At 39.7% G+C, this 18,457-nt stretch overlaps 1 protein-coding gene across 3 annotated transcripts in view; it reads right to left on the reverse strand.

Moving 5' to 3' along the window:
- The window catches only part of kif13ba (kinesin family member 13Ba), a 51,353-nt gene that overhangs the window by 20,274 nt on the left and 12,622 nt on the right, over positions 1-18,457 (reverse strand). For all 3 annotated transcript variants that reach the window (XM_082528801.1, XM_082528800.1, XM_082528799.1), the window contains exons 4-17: positions 11,843-11,855; positions 11,341-11,401; positions 11,125-11,217; positions 10,407-10,587; positions 9,035-9,122; positions 8,196-8,330; positions 3,387-3,499; positions 3,084-3,195; positions 2,769-2,981; positions 2,577-2,687; positions 2,291-2,425; positions 1,629-1,759; positions 391-477; positions 67-257 (exon numbers count right to left, since the gene is read on the reverse strand). In XM_082528801.1, coding sequence (XP_082384927.1) covers positions 67-257; positions 391-477; positions 1,629-1,759; positions 2,291-2,425; positions 2,577-2,687; positions 2,769-2,981; positions 3,084-3,195; positions 3,387-3,499; positions 8,196-8,330; positions 9,035-9,122; positions 10,407-10,587; positions 11,125-11,217; positions 11,341-11,401; positions 11,843-11,855 — 1,664 coding nt within the window. The remainder of the gene's footprint in view (positions 1-66; positions 258-390; positions 478-1,628; positions 1,760-2,290; positions 2,426-2,576; positions 2,688-2,768; positions 2,982-3,083; positions 3,196-3,386; positions 3,500-8,195; positions 8,331-9,034; positions 9,123-10,406; positions 10,588-11,124; positions 11,218-11,340; positions 11,402-11,842; positions 11,856-18,457) is intronic.

Raw genomic sequence — 18,457 nt, forward strand, 5'->3', positions numbered from 1 at the left:
TGAGAAGTCAGACAGGAAGTGAAAAAGACATGCTGTTTTCCATAATAGTGTCCTAACACATCTTACCATTGCTGCCCAGGGCTTTCATCATGACCTCTGTCTGGGCAAACTCATACGAGAAGCTGACTTCACTGGACACTTCACTGGCTGTATCACCATCTGCATCCAGCTGTTCACTGCTACCACTGTTCTTCATCACGCCACCTTCACCCTCTTCATCATCAGCAGCCCGAGAGCGCCGCTTAGGCAGGTTGATCCTGAAAGTGAGTTAAATGCATTCATCCATGACTCAAAAATATTTTATGTAACTTTAACAAATAGCCCAAACCGATTGATGGGAGGTTTTTTAAAGACTTAAAATATAAATTAAATAGAAAGAACAGCGGTTACCTAAAGAAGTGGTTGTTTCCCCAGAGGATTCGGTCCCCATGGTGGAGTTGCAGAGCACTGGTTACTGGAGAGCCATTAACACACGTCCTGTTTAAAAAAAAAAATGGTGACAATAGTTGGGAGTTGCATTTATATTTTTAAAGAACCTCAAACAGAAGCTGAAGCAACCGACTGAAGAAAACATCTCTTTTGGTAAGAGGACTTTAACCCTGGTGGGGTTAACTACACTATGTTTAGCCTCATCAGCATAGGGCCTGTATAATGTAGCAAGTTCCAAATAACCAGGACATCTTTTTCTTATCTGGCTTTACTTTGTAATCTTACATGTTGGACGTGTATTTGTATTTTATAGCTTATTTAACACCGATGTACCAGCCAGGAACTGCACATACAATTAGGTAGTAGCTAAATCTAGCACAAGGGATTGTTTCTCTCATGAGAATGTTTTTGTGAACGGTCCCTGACAAATACAGAGTAAAACTAAACTTAACTACTCTAACATAAGCAACGCTCACACGAAGGCGTTTATTAACTAAATAAGTCAACCTAATGTTTCCCAGTGTAGTTACAAGTGTGTTCACATAAACTAGGCATTTTTGCACAAGGGTGACAAATTGTATATTTTAGAAAAGACAGCTATAACTTTAGTAAAATAAAAAGAAGCCAAATGCATATTACAAGCAGTTTAGCAACATATTTGCTGCAGTCTTACTAGATATAAAGCAGTCAGTGTGAGACAGGAGAAATAAAGTATGTATATAGGTTTGTGTAGCATAAAGATATCCTTATGCAATTTAGAACTCTTTTAGCACCTTTTCCCAAGTGATGGTGCCGAACTATTTGAGAGCAACAGATAAGTAGGCTGACCTCTAAATTCCACATAAAGGTCAACCAGAAAAAGGACTATGTGTTTCTGTAGCCAGCAGGAAGGGGGGGAAAAAGAATCAGGATATAAATTTCACTCCACTGGTCACAAGTTAATAAGGGAAAAATACAAGGTTTAGAATGATTGCTGAAAACTACTGACTCTCTCTCTGTGCACTGAGGCTGGTGAGAGAAGCCAGCTGGCCAGTGGGCAGTGGTTTTGTATGTGCTGATCTCTTATTTTGAATATAACCTGCTGAGAAATAAACCACCTTTAGAACTTTAAAAACCCTAATTTTAATCCAAAGTTACCCAATTAAAACCTTGCAGTGTAATTCTCTGAACTTTGTTTGTGTTACGTTTGCGTTCCTTACCTAGCGTTGCGGTAGGGGGCGAGAATCACAGCTGCCTCTGCTGTGATGTCAATGACACAGTGCTCTGCCTGGATACCCATCCCGCACAGCTGAATGTCCTGGGAGTCTGCTGAGCCCACTTTTGTGTGTTCCTGAGATGTTCAACATGTTACAATCAGCTGACCCAAACAAAAGGGGAATAAAGAGCCTGTCTAGAGGAACACATCACAAATCTATGGGATGTTCCAGTTATAATTACAATCACAACTGATCTAAATTTTACTCCTTAAACTTTATCTGTTCTAATCGAGCCCATCAAACAGCAACATTATTATGTTTCCATAACAGCTGGTTGCCTTTCAGGTTTCGTATAAATGAATGAAATTTCCTCTTAAGCGTTTTCAAAACCCAGTGCAAGTCACATGACAACTGGTTCTTCTTCAGCTTGCTATTAAGAAAAATGAAACTTCAGTTTCTATGATTCAAACTGTGTATAAAAAAAAAAAAAAATCTCTTACACATCTGATCAAATTTAGTTTTTAGAGGACAAAGACTGATCGCTCATTAAGCTGCAGTTACACAACTCTGGTTTAAAAAAAAAAAAAAAGTCAGGAATAATACTTTAGAAGGCATTAGGTAAAGCATGATGGGGACTCTGTATGTGTCTGTGTGTTCATGCAAACCTTCAGGTAGTACACAAGCAGTTCATTGAGTGCAGGATCAGCATTAAGGTTGACAAGAAAACTCTTATCGTCTCCAACTTTAATCCCTGAAGACTGAAGAGAAATACCCAGACTCTCCAGCTGCTTCTGACGCTCCTGCGCACGCACACACACAAAAAACATCAGACTTTCAGCTTTTAAAGTATCTGAATGATGCAGTTTGAGAAAATAAAGACACTGTGCACTGTAATTATTACACTGAATAAAAACAAAATCAATTACATTTGATGTTTCTTGTGCGTCTCACCTGTGCAATCTCCTCAGTTTTGCGAAGCTTCTCCTCCCACGTGACCGTCATCTCTTGAATCAACTTTTCGGACTCCTCCAGACGGTCTTTGAGCTCTGGAGCTTTCAAAGACTGGCGATAATAAAGCACAGGACAAGCAGGTGAGGCAAATACTTCAACACGGTGATTGCTTAGATTGTGAAGATCTCTCACCTCTGCCTGTGTCAGTTGCACTCGTAGTTTTTCGACTTCCTCTCGGAGCTCCCTGATGATGCGAGCGTTGGGATCTTCATTAACAACAGCATGGTTAACTATGTTCTTTGCTCGGTCGGCATAACGTAGTGTCGACAGCGTCTCCTCGTAGTTGTCTGCCGCTGGACTCACAGTAGCAACCATTGCTGTCCGACTGTTACCTCCCAGGCAGTCCTGGAGAATTCATAAGGGGGGAAAAAAAGAAAAAAGTAAAATATAGAGGAAAAAATGCTATAAAATGTTTTTTGCTCAGGTGGTCGTTTATGTTTATCATACCTTCAGTAACCATGTCAAAACAGAGTCTCTGTAAGGAACAAACTTGGTCTTGTTCTTGGCAGTTCCTTGTTCAGCCAGAGCTGAGATCACTAGACCCAGAGTAGTGAGGGACCTTGCAAACACAAAGAGAAGAGACCAGCTGATGGACTGATAGCAATCATGTAGCTCTGTCTGCTTGTGTGTTGAGATACTTTAACGTCAGGCTTGAATGACCTTGGAAGAAATATAACCTTTATTGGGAAAACATTTAAAAAACTGTTTATGTACTGTTTCTCTGTATCCATGTTTTAATTGCTTCATTACTTGTTGATGTTGCTTCCTTCCTTCAGGCGCTCTCCTGCTGCTCCAGTCTTTGCTGCTCGCTCACTTCCAGCCAAGTCTACTAGGCTCAGCCGACTCACCTTTTCCCCACTCGTCTACAGAGATACAGAAAGAGCAAAAAGGAAAATAAAGTCTGATTACTGTCCCATTTGTTGCTGCATCCATGATGCCTTATGCACTAGAGATGCTCTAGCAGGGTCCTGCAACCTGCGTTGGTGTTTCTGTCCACTGTAAAATGTATTTGTAAATGTATTTTTTTCCCTCCTTTCTCTGACTTTCCACTGATGTTTTTTTCCCCAGTGTAACAAGCAATGGAACAAAAAGCCATGGTGTTCCTAGGCTGGTTTAAAACATATCCAGGGGTTGCAGTAAAGATGATTAGGCACATCTGAATTAACTTCACTTACTTCAGAAAGCCGTAACACTGACCCACAAGGGGTCTGACAAATCTCTAATAACCCTTAAGGAGGCTGATTTTTAAGCAGCTACTACCTGAACACATTTCTGTATGCTTTGAAGTTTAACTGAGCAATATCCATTCTTGTCTTCTATACTTCTGATTCTTGTAATTCTACCAACCAGAGCACACCGTTATCTTTCAGTGTCTTGATGACAGTTTCCCTCTGTGTCTTCCCAAGGGCTGTTGAAGAGGTGGATATCACATCTCTATCTGTATGCCACATCCACTCCTGATTGTGACAGGTCAGCAGCTGACAAGGCTGAATCTAACACCTGATCAAAACCTGCTGACAAGCCAAAGCAGCCCATCAGCTAAATATCAGCAGATGCAGTCCTCCGTGTGTGTCAACTGTGCACTTGTCAAGCCACCTTGCTTTTCTGCACACATCAATGTTTTAACAAAGTCGCATACAATGTCATGCAATTACTGATCAGCTAAGCGGCTGATGATCTGTGGTGTGACATGTCTGAACTTTACCAGGTGTTCTTATGTCGAGCCTCCAAAAGGTTTTGGCTGAATGTGCACACAGATACAATGATAATGGTGTTCTTGTAAAAGAACTGGTTCACTCCCACTCCCACATAACTCCATAAATCTCTATCAAGTCCACACTGCTCCACTTCAGTTGCAGCCTTGCAGACTCAACAAGCCAACTTCACAAGATGAGACTACCTGCTCCCTTACCAGAAGAGTAACCCCAGTACACAAAACGCCAAATTCATTACATGATTCACACTGTGCTACGGGTGAAGCCGAATATACTTAACCTTCTACTGCTTTAGTTTCAGTGTTGTGACCTTTAGGCTCTTCTATTCTTTGACATCACTGGTTTTAATTAAAACAAAAACAAGCTCTTTCTTTTTAGTGTATATTCATCATTTTTCTGATTCTAAACTTTCATCAAAATCTTTACAAGTTGTTCAACATTTCAACAAGCTTGACTATTGAGACTTAAAGCTGACCTACTATGAGGATTTTTAGCTTTTATTCTTGGAGATTTATTGAATCTGGTTCGCCTACTGTCTGAAACAAGCGACTTTAGCATCCTTTAAGCCAGCGGTCCCCAACCTTCTTTACACCACGGACCGCTTTATATCCGACAATATTTTCACAGACCAGTCTTTAAGGTGTCGCGGATAAATACAACAAACTAAAACCAGTACTGGTGCCAAAAAAACAGAAGATTTATTCATAACATAGAGGAAAAGACCCAGGGTTAACAGAATTAATGATAAAAAAAAGATTTAAAAAAAATAATGCTAAAAAACAATAGCAACCTTGAAAACCATAAATTTCACACCCAAGCCTCAACTCTCGCGGCCCGGTACCAAACGACTCACGGACCAGTACCGGTCCGTGGCCTGGGGGTTGGGGACGGTTGCTTTAAGCCATTAGAAGCAACTTAGAAGCTGAAAAACAAAAAAACTGATGCTCTATATATCTGACAGTATTACCAATATTGTTATTTGTGTTTCTGTCTTTTCTGAATGGCTGACTCTCAAAAAAACAAAAACAAAAAAAAAAAAAAAAAAAAAAAAAAACACACCCCCCCTTCCCCCCCCAAAAAACAAAAGAAAAACCAAGAACAAAAAACAACCAAAGTCTGAACAACAGGCCATAGTTAAGGGGTGGGCAACTCCAGACCTCAAGGGCCAGTGTCCTGCAGGTTTTAGATCTCACCCTGGGTCAACACACCTGAATCAAATGATTAGTTCATTACCAGGCGTCTGGAGAACTTCAAGCCATTTAAATCAGCTGTGTTGGATCAATGACATCCAAAACCTGCAGGACACCAGCCCTTGAGGCCTGGAGTTGCCCACCCCTGCCGTAGGGGCTGCTATGCTCACTGGCCAAGCTGCACCTGAGCAGGAAAAAACCCTCTGAAACAGAGTTTAGGGCAATCTGAAATCTCGGCTAAGAAGGATTTCGAGCATATAAGGTGATGTCATGGTTAGAAATACAACCATGACTAATATGAGAATACACTATTGTAACCTATTTTATCAGGATATATAAATGAAAGAAAATAAGGAAAATCATAATAAGCTAACTTTAGCCATGTGTTCTGTTACATGTTTTTCTTTTATTACATACAGAAAAGCTTTTCTACATTTTTTCTACACTACATTTCGCAGCAGTTTGTTTGTAGTTGTGAGAATGTGTATGTGTTACTATAAAATAAACATTTGTTAAAGGGGTTTTCATTGTGCTTGGAAAGCAAAGCAACCTTATCTTGAGAAGCGGATAAGTTCAATCTTAAATCTTAAACAGCTGCATTGCATTGTCACCTTGAAATCTCAGGTAAAGTAAACTCAAACTTGAATTCTGAAAAGACTCGCTTATGAGATAAAGCTCACCCTCAGGGACAAGTGATACAGATCAGCCTCACACCAGCACAAGTGTAGATCCCCCAGGACTGAGCAAATTGTTAAACAAACAAGAGATGTTTATCCGTAACAGAAAACTAGACCTTTTTTAAATAATGCCCTGAACTGAGAAGTCATGTTAGACAGCTACAGAGAGCGGGGAGGCAAAGCTGATGACTGAATAGCACTACCACATGAGAAGCCACAACCTTTTGTAATTCAGTAATTTTAGCTCCTTACTACATCATCAACGATAGGATCTGTAGCCCGGAAATATAAGACTTGGAGATAAACACAAAAGTCTACAGTACCCTGACACTTTTGTCTTGTTCGAGTCTTAACATCTAACTAGCTATTCGAATAGTAAAAAGAGGAAAATACTTTATTATTAAAGCAGGGGAGTTGATACTCGAGTCAGTAACAAATGTAATGCTGTAATGTGTCTGCTCATAAAACGAGTGTTGGGGCATCAACACACAGATACACATGGTAAGAAATAGGGTCAACTCTGCAGTGCAGAAAACAACTGCTGGAATACATTTTAAAAACTCTGCATTATACTACACAGCCTGCAAAGTGTTTTATGACACAGAGAAACATCAGGAAACCATTGAGATATAGATAGGTACACATGGCCAAAGCGCAAACAAATTTGACCTTTGAGTTGAAAGCGTGGCTGAAAAGTCCAAACAGGACAGGATACTGAAAGGAAAACCAGTGACAAGATTCTGAGTGTCAGAATGACTCATCCAGCAACAGGTGATTCTGCTACTTGTCAAAGGTTGCCTCTTATTAACCTGCCCCCAACACAGGCTGCGTCATTTGAGGGCGGAGATGAGCTCCAATTCAAAGATCAACGGTCACTATTTCTTTAAAACTGGGGACAGATTATATATTTAGATTGAAGAAACTTGGAAGCTTAAATACGTGTTGAATATTGAAGTTGACTACCTTAAATGGTGTTCTCAGGGTCTCAGAAATACTGCTTACCACTGCCTAACAGGGTTTCAGTGCCATGAAACGAGTCCAACTCCCTAATGACTAATGCTCTGCTAGTCAGAGGATCACAAAGCAACCTAAATATTGCAGTCAGCACGGCAAAAACAGAAATAAAATTACTCAAATTGCACTGAATGGTCAAAATTGTGTTCTTTGGAATAACACAAACCAGTAGAGATTTTTAATCTGATGTTCACTTATGACGGGATAATAAAATAAACTATAGTGTTAAAAGTAGCAGAAGGATGTGTCAGCTAAGTGATTCACTCACTGACTACACAGTTTATGCGTTTGCTGTCTGTTAGACTTTGTTCAGCTTGATGAACCTACCGGCGAATTGTCTGGCCAACTCAGTGACTGACTCTGGGCGTGACTTGAAAGGAGAGCAGGCTGTATCAACTGACAAACTCACAGTCATGTCTGTGAATTATTAACAGGACTTGCTGGTAGCAACTCTAGCTGGAAATAAGAGCAAGGATCAGGAGAGACTAAGTGGGTCAGTCAGGACGGAGAATTAGTCATTTAAGTCTTTTCTTAAGAGTGCCTGGTCACATGGCGGAGCTGACATCATCCCTTTTGGTAGCTTTCTTTTTTCTTGTGGTTTAGATATTATTAAAAATAGCAGAAACATTATCGCACCCCAAAAAAGTTCAGCAATCATAATGATTAAAAAGTAAAGTCTCAATCATTTCTAAAGCTTTAGATTTCTCGTGCCCGGCAAATCCTTGCAGGCCTTTTGAAGAAAATCTGTGTGTGATTGATGTGGCTAGACAGTGTAGAGCATATTTGAGAGCTTAGAAGTGGGTGGATGATGCAGCAGCTTGATGGTGCAGGGATGAGATTATGGCATGGGGACTGAGGGAACATGGTTTGAATCCAAGTTGGAACAGATGTTAACTAGTCATCTTTATAAATAACAGACCAGTCTTGTGTGAGCATGTGTGTGTTTGTGTTGTTATATCTTACCCCAGACTTTAAATCTTTGAGTGTGTGTGTGAGAATAATGTTGAAGACTGCATGCGATCGACTGCTCTCCTCATTCATGTTGGTAGCAGCGACAGTGCGTGACTTATTGCCCTCTGACATTAGAGACTCGATGTCCTGAAGGAAGAAGACACAATAAACAAACAATACAATCATTTTCATAGTTTCCCATTTTGCTTTAATTTCAAAAACAGATTACATGACAGTATTTTACTAAAAAAAGAAAATGCTAAAATATTTTGCCATGCCTTCATAAAAACCACTATTTTGTCACATAAAAGAGAAAATGTGACAAGCATCATTACAAAGCTCAAACTCCAACCTTTAATACTTATGCAGCGACAAGTTCATGAGTGAGGATGGATGGATGCAGAGATACTGTAACCATGACATTTAGCTGTAAATTATAAAATTGTTTGTTTCACTTTTATTTGAACGTGCTTTACCTCACTCCAAAGAATAGTTGTCAACATGGCCATAAATTACACGGCACATTCTTCGCCTATTTTTATATTTTATAATGATTATAATTTATAACTAGTGCGGTTGAATCGCCTGAAAATCACAATATAAAAAAACAAAATGTTATCACCATTTTTGATTTGGTTGGTGAGACTACTAACATTTGGTACTTCAAGTGATATAAATACTCAAAGAGGACGGTGAGAGGAAATGGCAGCAAGAAACTCTGTTCAGGTGTCACAGAAAATCTGAAGAACTGATCAGACAGGATGTGTGGTGCAGTGCTGCATGGTGGATGTTTGGGGTAGTAGGTGACATAAATGCATGAAAGGTTTTTTTGTTCAGTGAATTGTTTTTACCTTGTAGCTGGCCACTGCTAGTCGAGACAGGCCATCCACGTATGGACCCAAAACTTTATGTTCTCTCACCCGCAGTGTTTGCCTACCCCTGGGCATAGAAGAAAATGAGGTTTAAAACAAAGACACGCAACATGGTCACTCGTGACCAATTGCATCCAATGCTTGAACAATGATGTCCAAGCAGGGGAGGCAGTAGAGGCTAGGCTTGCTCTGGTAACCAATAGAAGTCCACAGTGCACAGTTCACACTTTGTGAGCACTTGGCTCTCTGACCCCAATTCTAACTTGCCGCAGATCTAAGAACTTCATCATTATCTGACCCACAGCAGAGCGCATATGGCAGTCAGATGGTCTGCTAGTCTTTGGTCCGTTTTATTGAGGTTAAAAGTCATGCAGTGAGTGAAGGTCAAAGGTTATAGTGTCTGGGACAGCAGGCACAGGCCTGGGGTCCTGATTTACAGCTGACCTGCTGGACACGAACCGGACAAAAACAGTGACTGCAGGGCAGAATGCTAATCTTTTTATGCACTGACCACAGCAGCTGGTGGATCCAGAACAAATGACAGACTTTCACTGATTTATCAGCTAATCTGAGTTTATGTTAGAGCAGAGCTGCAAGCTGGTCATTAACCAGAAAAGTAGACTTACAGCAGATGTATTTTAGTTTATTGGAATTGTCATTATCATTATTAATGTGCATTTTTTTTTCAAATTATTTGGAAATAAAACATTTAGCGTCTAAAATATTAGAAATATAAAACATTTTCTATCAATGTTTCTCCAAGAACAATTTCAGGGGTTGTGCCTGACATGCAGGTCAAACTCTCCAGATATTCAATATACAATAAAGTCAAATGCAGAATATCTTCAATCATTTTTGCTTGAAGAATGCCTTGAACAATTCTACACTTTCAAAACAGTTTCACATGCATTTTCTAAGAATCAACTTATTAATAAACTGAACAATAAATTTAAATGTGTTCTTATTCTTCAGTGCCTGTGTTTACAGTCTTTTAAATATGTAAAAATGAGTTTGCATTTGAAAATACACCGAAGACTGATGTAATTCTACACCTGCTGGTGCTGTTACAACCTTTGTGGGTTTTACAGTGAGTCAGCTCTAAGATGCTGAATCTAGTTTAATAGGATACTAATATTAGAAAGGCAGAATCTGCATTATAAGGATATGAGACGAAAGACAAACGTTCTGTAAATCTAATACTCTATTGATTTAAATTTGGCTCGTGGAAGGGAACTCAACCAAAGGCAACTACTGAATTGTTTAGGATTTATCAGAGCTGCCACACCTTTCAAATGAAAAACGAAACCACCCACACATTTGTAAAAGGGCTGATTGAGGAATGAAATCATACCCTTTGGGATCGAGCAGATCTCGGACCTTCTCATTGTAGATCTCCATGTAGGAGACCTCAACAGTGAAACTCTCCTCCTCCCGCTGTTCCTTCTGTGTCCGTTCAAACAAAGCACTGCACAGTCGAGGTATCAGCCCTGGCTGATCCACTGAGCCCATCATAGTGTACGACTTTCCCGAGCCTGCAAACACGGAGACAAATACTCCAGTTTCAGGAGACTGACTGCAGCAGGTATAGTTAAATGTAAAATAATTTCTTGTCTTTGTGGCAGCTGATACAAAACACTGCCACTAACACACAAAGTAATGATGGTACGATTGTGAAATTATTAAAGAATGATTTCACCTGACAAACAAGTAAAAGGTTCGACTCATTATGACTCATGTGTAGACAGTGGATCAATTTATGAGCTCCAACTTGCTGTCGCAGGGTCAAGATTATATGTAAAGTAAGAGTATGATAAGCGCTCTACACATTATGGGACATGAGATATCTGAAACATGTGCATGTATTTTAACTTCTGTGTCTTATTTGTACTGAAGAAATGCAAGTCGGTACAAGTGGTAGTCCACAAAGACACTCCTAAAAAAAGCTTTAAGGCAATAAAATATAGATAGAAATCTGCCACATACTGTAACCAACCCCTGTTGTTAAGTTAGACGCTCTGTCATAAAATAAGATTCACCATAAATATGTGAGTTGTCCAAGTGTAAATTACCAGTTTGTCCATAGGCAAATATACAGGCATTGTAGCCCTGGAAGGCATTGTGGAGAAGACTTTCCCCAAGGCACTGGAACACCACCTCCTGACCTGCAGTTAAGTGGCACAAACAGACATAGTCTGTATAACTGAAGTATATATTTAGTTAACACATCTGGTAGTGATATTTTAATGCAATTTCTTTTTGAATGATTAAAATAAAAATTTACATACCTGCAAATTTTTCCTTATCTGTCTCATCCATGGACCAGAAACAATAATCATAGGCAAAAACCTGTAAACACACAGACAAAACAGCACCACCATGACATGTTATACTGGAATATGTAGTCGCACAAGCCACCACAGTAAAAAAAAAAAGGTGTATATTGTGTTTTTAAATGCTCAAATGCTCAAAATGTGTAATCATAGCGACCATCAAGTCTCAAACGACGATAAAAATAATCACACACAGCAAAGAGAACCAGTGGGAAAAAACATTCAGTTTCTAGGGAACAAGTATTGCCTCAGGATTAAAATAAAGGTTCATAAATTAAACAAACCATTTTGGCAATAATGGTTTTACAAATCATTACTTTATATCGCTGCCTGTATGGTTGCACACAGCTCAGAAACTGAGCTGAAGTAGTACAGCGGTGCCTTTGTTTAAAACAGATGATTCACAACCATGGAATTAGTGTTGAAAATGTCTGTGTGTGTATTTGTGTGCCGTTACCTTGGACTGACTCCTGATGATGTTGGGAGGATCGAGGTCAACGGGAACATGTGGAAAGACAGAAAGACTGCATTTAGTGCAAATTAAAAGGATGCAGTAGGATGGGCTTTCAAGGCTAATTTTGACCCTAATGTGTAGCATGCAGAGATAAAAAGAGAAAGAAATTTATATGTGGGTGGACAGACAGGCAGACTGGATTAATGTCATTTGCTTTAGGCTTTCCTTGTTTTAACATTTACTTTAAAACATAGCCATTGTTGTAGTTGTTTACAGCTTCTGTGTCACATGTCAAAAACAGCCTCTCGGGGGATTTGGGTGTGTATCTGGGTGTTAGGGTGGGCGCTGCATTCATCTCTGAGGGCGTAGTAAATCGTTTCAGGAATGCGTGTGTGAGAATAGCACTAGATGTGTGAGATAGAGGGGTACTGAAGCTGGCAGTGTGTTAACCTTTAAAAAGAAGTGGAACAGCTCTGTATATCTGTGCAAGCTTTTACAGAAAAACTAAGGAAATATATACACAAGCAGCCTCAGTCATACACACGACAGACATCATGAGCTTTTAGCCAACAGCTATGTCCTTCAAAATGGTTTCCTCCAGTAAACAGACGGGAACTCCATCTGGTTTTCTCTGCATATGAGGAAATGTCAGTACAGGCTAACCTAATTTTAAATAGTATGTGCTGAAAATGAATTATAAGCTGGCAAATCAATAACTAAGTTACAGAAGCATAAACATTTGACATCAACCTGCTCCACAGATTATAAGAAATACATAAATTAGAGCATGGTTTTACATTATTATATGCATGAAGTAAATGAGTATGTGTCTGTAAATATGTGCAGACACATATGTGATTCCAGTTTCCACATCTTGGAGTAAAAGTGGACTGTTCAATCAATTCAATAATTCTTACTTCCCACAAAAAACACAACAAAATGTGTGAATCTGAGTGTGCAGAGAAAACCAACCATTTTAGAATTGTCATTACAATATGAAGTATGACTGAATACTGGTAAATCAAGCCTGGTGTAAGGTTACTAGCAGCCAGCTTAACTGTCAAATCTCCTAAGGTGCTTAAGCACAATAATTATGCAAGTTCACTTCAGGCCACATTTTACAAGATGGATCATTTAAACTTAGGCAAGCGATCGCATTTGACGCATTTGCTGAATTGGTGCCAAGACGCCGTTATTACTTAGTGAGAAAGAAAAAGAGCTGGAGGCCATACACAAAACATTCTACTGCAGCAACTCAACTGGATTTTGCAATCATTTTGTTTTATATGGTTTACTCACACCCGTTCTAAGTGCCAATCTCTTTTGATCAGCATTGCACTTCACGCTGCATTCCTATTGGTTTGTTAGTCGACACGGGTCAAACCAGGGCTCACAGCATGAGACAGTCATCCTAAATTTGACACTGTCTGAATTTTGTCCCAGGATTTATCTATTAAAATGTCCTACCCTGAACCTCTCACAGTGCTACACAGGACTACCAATCTGTGGTTAGGGTCAGGCCGAACTCTCAAAGCATACTAGTGTGACCCAGGCCTGCAGATTCTTTTCAAGATCAAGATTGTTCAGTGTGAAGCCACAAGCACTGATTAGATTGGTGTTCCCTGAGAGAGGGAGTCTCTGGCAGTGCCTGTGACTCCTTCTACCATAGTTCATATTCACTTCAAATGCAATAAGGTTTTGTCTGTTGTCCTTTATTCTATTCATCCTAACTCTCCTCTCCTGTCACCTTCTTCCTCCATTAGTGCAGTGGTGGTGCTGCCCAAAGGGTGAGGGCAGCTGTCAGCCAAAGAGCTGCATCAAGTCAGATCATCATCTGACTCGATGGCTTGAGGAAAGAGATTTCTAGCGGTTTAAAAACCCACACTCAGAAATACTTCTGCCACCAAGGCCTACAACCTTTCACCGGCTTCCTTCTAAAACACATTACTGTACAGCTTAACATTCGGCAATGAAAACCTTGCTTAACCGAACTGTTCCCATTAGCATTAATCCTTTGTCTAAATATCTGAAACACATTTAGGCCCTCATAAAGATGGCATCACGAGAAAACACACTTGCACAAAGACATCCTCACACCTGTTTCCTTTTACCCATGCACATTCTTTATAAACCACTATAGCTGCAGTTCTTGCACAAACCAGCCAGCAATCTGTAACACTTCATATTTCACAGACGTTCCACTGCTGATGTGTTGCATTCAGAGAGCAGATGCACGCAGACCGATTCCTATCTGCTGTGTAATTGATACCAGTAGCTATTCTTCAATAAGTATCCAATCAGGACTTCCTACAAATGTTTTAGAGGGTTTTGTCAATGCTAAAAAGTGAAGTTTATTTAAGTTCCCAAGTTAAAATTCATTAATAACATTTACTCTCTTAAAGCACAAAAAAGGGGATGAGGTAGGAGTAATTTTATACACTATAGTTGTCATCCACACCCTTATTTTCAGATTTTTATTTTTTTTAAATCCTATTCTTGGGGGCTTTTCAGAAGTCTCCCTGCAGATGCATCTCCAATTCAAGGATGAAGCTAACTTGACAGGTTTTGACATACACAGTGATGACAGCTGTCACAATTGCTTCAAAGGCTGCTGGCAAGAAGGGTCACCCATGTTTTGCGTGATATGAAGCTAGGGACCCCCCCTGACCAATGAGCGAGGAGAATGAGACGGTCAGGAGAGCTGTGAACCCGCCTCGTGCACTTCTATTAGTCCCTCCCTGCTTCGGCCTACTCCTCTGCTCTGATCGCCGTCATTTAAAAAAATAACTTAATGCATGGCTGCTTTCCCCCCCTCCTCTCTCTCTCTCTCTCTTCTGTTCTTGCATTCCTGCTTTCTCTCTCTCACTATCTCTCTCTCTCTCGGACTGTACCATCCATGGCGATGTAGGGAGGAACAGGAGTGGATGATGGAAAGAAGGCTGAAGGTAGCCAAGGGGTTTAAGGAGGAAAGAGCCTGAGTCTGAGACTGGAATGTTAAGCTGAAGCACAAAGAGCATAAGAGCAACACGGCACATACTGATGGCACATGACAACAGTTTTAGTACAGTTTACACAGGTTGGTATGTTATAGAACAATTGGCCCTCACATGGTGTGTAAATGATTAAATGACCTGAATTTATCCTCCTATATTAACAAACTGTACTCTCCAGACAGCATACAATGTTTTATACATAGCACATTTTAAACCTCTGCACATTCACTGTATATGTGCAACAGCAACCTGCTATTCTTCCGATGAGCAAAAGTCAAATAATATAGAGAGTCTGCTTTTTCTGTCCTAGTTCTTACTGCTCGATGTTCTGAATGAGTAATTAATTAACCAGTTAGATGTATCAAGTCCCCCCCCCCCCCCAAAAAAAAATAAAGCCAGAAAAAATCAAGACTCACTGTAGTTTAAGTGTGTCTGCAGTGATCATGTAAGTACTGCTGACATTAAGCCCCAAACCAAATTGAAGCCCAAGTAAATCTAGTTCAGTTTCTCAATCCCTGTGATGCACTTTCAGCGGAGTTCTGGATGGTTACTTTCCCTGCCTGCATTCAACCCTTTGCAGCAATATGACAGAAAACTTGACCTACAAAATATAAATAGATTGCATCATTTGTATTATCAGGCAACTGAACAGTAGAGCAATTTGTACACAAATAAGACAGACCAAGCTGTTTATGCGGCTTGGCTTTGATATGAACACTGAAATTAAGGCTGCAGATTTTTTTTTTTTTTAAGTTCCACCATCTCATACACTCAGGGTTAGTTTACCACTACTACTAAAATCCACAGCTGGGAGAGGATATAGTAAAGGTGGCAGTGACTATCGCAGCCTATTTATATATTTGTGCGATCAGCCAGTGCTCTCCTGCTTCCCTCTGGTGCTAAGCAGGTAAAGTATGCTCAATTTATTGATGTGCTTACATTTAAGCTCTCTTCTTATCGCTGCACTACAGGCCAAACAAAGTCCATTTATCTCCAAGATGTTCATGGAAAAGTCAAATATTCAATCGACTGCTCACAGTACACCAAAACAATTCAATTTCTCACACATTTTAATTTTAGTTTTTATGGCTGTCACTTTCAGACAACAAAACTTATGGATTAAAGATTGCTGTGGACCCAACTCTGTATTCTCTTCTCAAATATTAAAGCTAAAAGCAAATGAACGTGTTAGCTTGGACTTCGCTGTTATTGGTTAAATCCTATCTGACATTCGGATAAAAGATCAGCTCGACCCAAATTCAAAAGCTGATGGAATACTGGTCACAATGTACTTATTTTTGCACTGATGTATTCTGTTTTTATATTACATGTGACAACAGGAGCTAGCAGGAGAGCTAATGTAGGAAGCTAACAGTGAAGAAGAAACAGTTTGGAGGTATTTAACACCACCTTTACCAACACCTTTTGTTTGTGTGTTTGGTAAAGGTTTTCATTTAACTGCAAAAGATGACTAAAATGATCTGATAGGAATGTAAATCTCCAATGAGATGAAGCTTTGACCTCAATTTTTTTTTTTTTTTTTTTAAATCTCTTAATAGTCTTGCCCCTTGTTATTTCTCTGAGTTGCTTCACCCTTGCACACAATCCCATGCTCTTAGTTCAGCTAACTAGATGCTTTTGACTGTCCCAAAGATATTTTATACATCCAGAGGAGACAGTCTTTGCAGTTTTGGCTCCTAAGATATGGAATGCCCTGCCATTTGAGGTCAGACAGGTTCCATCTCTTGCTGCTTTTAAAACTTATTGAAAAACACATCTTTTCTCCTTGGCTTTCAACCAAGAGTAAGTTGTTATCCATCTTAAATTTTTACCCTTAGTATGTACCGTTACCATTTCAAATGTTTGGCCATCTTCTATGAATTAAGTTATAGCTGATTAATTGTTACATTGACACTTTGGTCAGTTGTTATGTTGTTTTTAAAGCGCTTTGGAAATAAAGTGATGATGATGAACATTTCAACATTTTCTCTTGTTACATCCACAAACGGATGTATTTTATGTGATAGACACAAAGTAGCCCATAACTGTGAAGTGGAAAGAAAATAAAACTTTTGTATTTAGCCCTCCTCAGCCAATTCTTTTTTGAACCTTTAATTTTTGGCAATTACAAGTCTTTTGGGGGTAGTTCTCAACTGCTAAGTATCTACTTTTAAGATTTGGGCAGTGACTATAGATAAAAATTAGCATATGGCTAAATCTGATACATTTACAGCAATGTTTATTAATGTACATTGTCCCTCCTATAAAAACAAAAAAACAAAAACAAAATAACAACAACGACAACACAAGCTCCACCCCAAATTCTCTTTGTGAAAATAGCTCTAGTGCAGTCAGATTGGAGGGACAGCGTCTGTGAAAAGCCATTTTCAAGTCTTGCCACAGATTCTCAATAGGATTTATTGGACTTTGGGCCATTCTAACACAAATATGCTTGTAATATGCAACATTGTAGTTCTGACTGTAGGCTTGGTGTGGTTGTACTACTGGAAATTCTACTTTGTGCTCCTTGCCTGGACTGTCAGTTTAGGTGGATGACCATATCTTGGTAGGTTTGCTTTAATGGACTGCACAATGCTCTGCGAGATTTTCAAAGCTTGGAATACGTTTTTAAAACCTCCACAACTTCATCCCTGAACTGTGTGGTGTGTTACTTGGTCTTCATGATGCCATTTGCTATTAATCATTAGTTATTATTAATCTTTTTTTGGGGGGGTTCCCCCACAGCATGCCTTTTGTCCAGCCTTCCACACATCACCCTCATCCAGTTGCAGCAGATGGCTGCCCCTTCCTGAGTCTGGTTCTGTCAGAGGCTTCCTTCTGTTAAAAGGGAGTTTTTCCTTCCCACTGTTGCCAGGTGCTCGCTCATAGGGGATCATCAGATTGTTGGCTTCTTTATAAAATAAAGAGCCTTGAGGCAACTGTTGTTGTGATTTGGTGCTATATAAATGAAAAACTGAATCAATTCTGAATTCTCAAACAAGCCTTTGAGGCTGTCACAGAACAGCTGTATTTATACTGAGATTCAAGTATGACAGGTGGACTATTTACTAATCAGGTGACTTCTGAAGGCAACCGGTTGCACTGGATTTTATTTAGGGTTGTCTGAGTAAAGGGGGTTGAATACACCAGACTTTTTAGATTGTTATTTGGAAAAAGAAAATGAACACTATATAACATTTTCCTTCCAATTCACAAAGCCAATGCATCAGTATCACCTCTACTTGCAAGAGCAGGAATAATGTGGAGTCATAAGCCAGTGTGTCAGTCTTTTCCATCTTGATTCTAATGCAGACATTTTATTAGTGGACCCCCAACACATGGTTGGTTCACACTGAACAAGTTAAGCACCCGCCCTTACTTTACATTCAAGTGCCATCTTTTCGACATTAACACAAACACTGTAGAGCATTCACTCCCAACACAAATCTTAGTGAGCACAATAAAACCACTCTTACAAGCACAATGTATACTGCCCTCAGACATATGGTGTTACACACACCTCATCCAGCATCAATTCAAGATAAGGGGCCACATAGCCACTTTTGTGTATCGCCTTGGAAACCAAGCCGCCTGTATTTGCCTCGTTGACATCTGATGGGAGACA

Source organism: Aulonocara stuartgranti (genome assembly GCF_965226115.1).
Source record: "Aulonocara stuartgranti genome assembly, chromosome: 1".
Lineage (NCBI taxonomy): Eukaryota > Metazoa > Chordata > Actinopteri > Cichliformes > Cichlidae > Aulonocara > Aulonocara stuartgranti.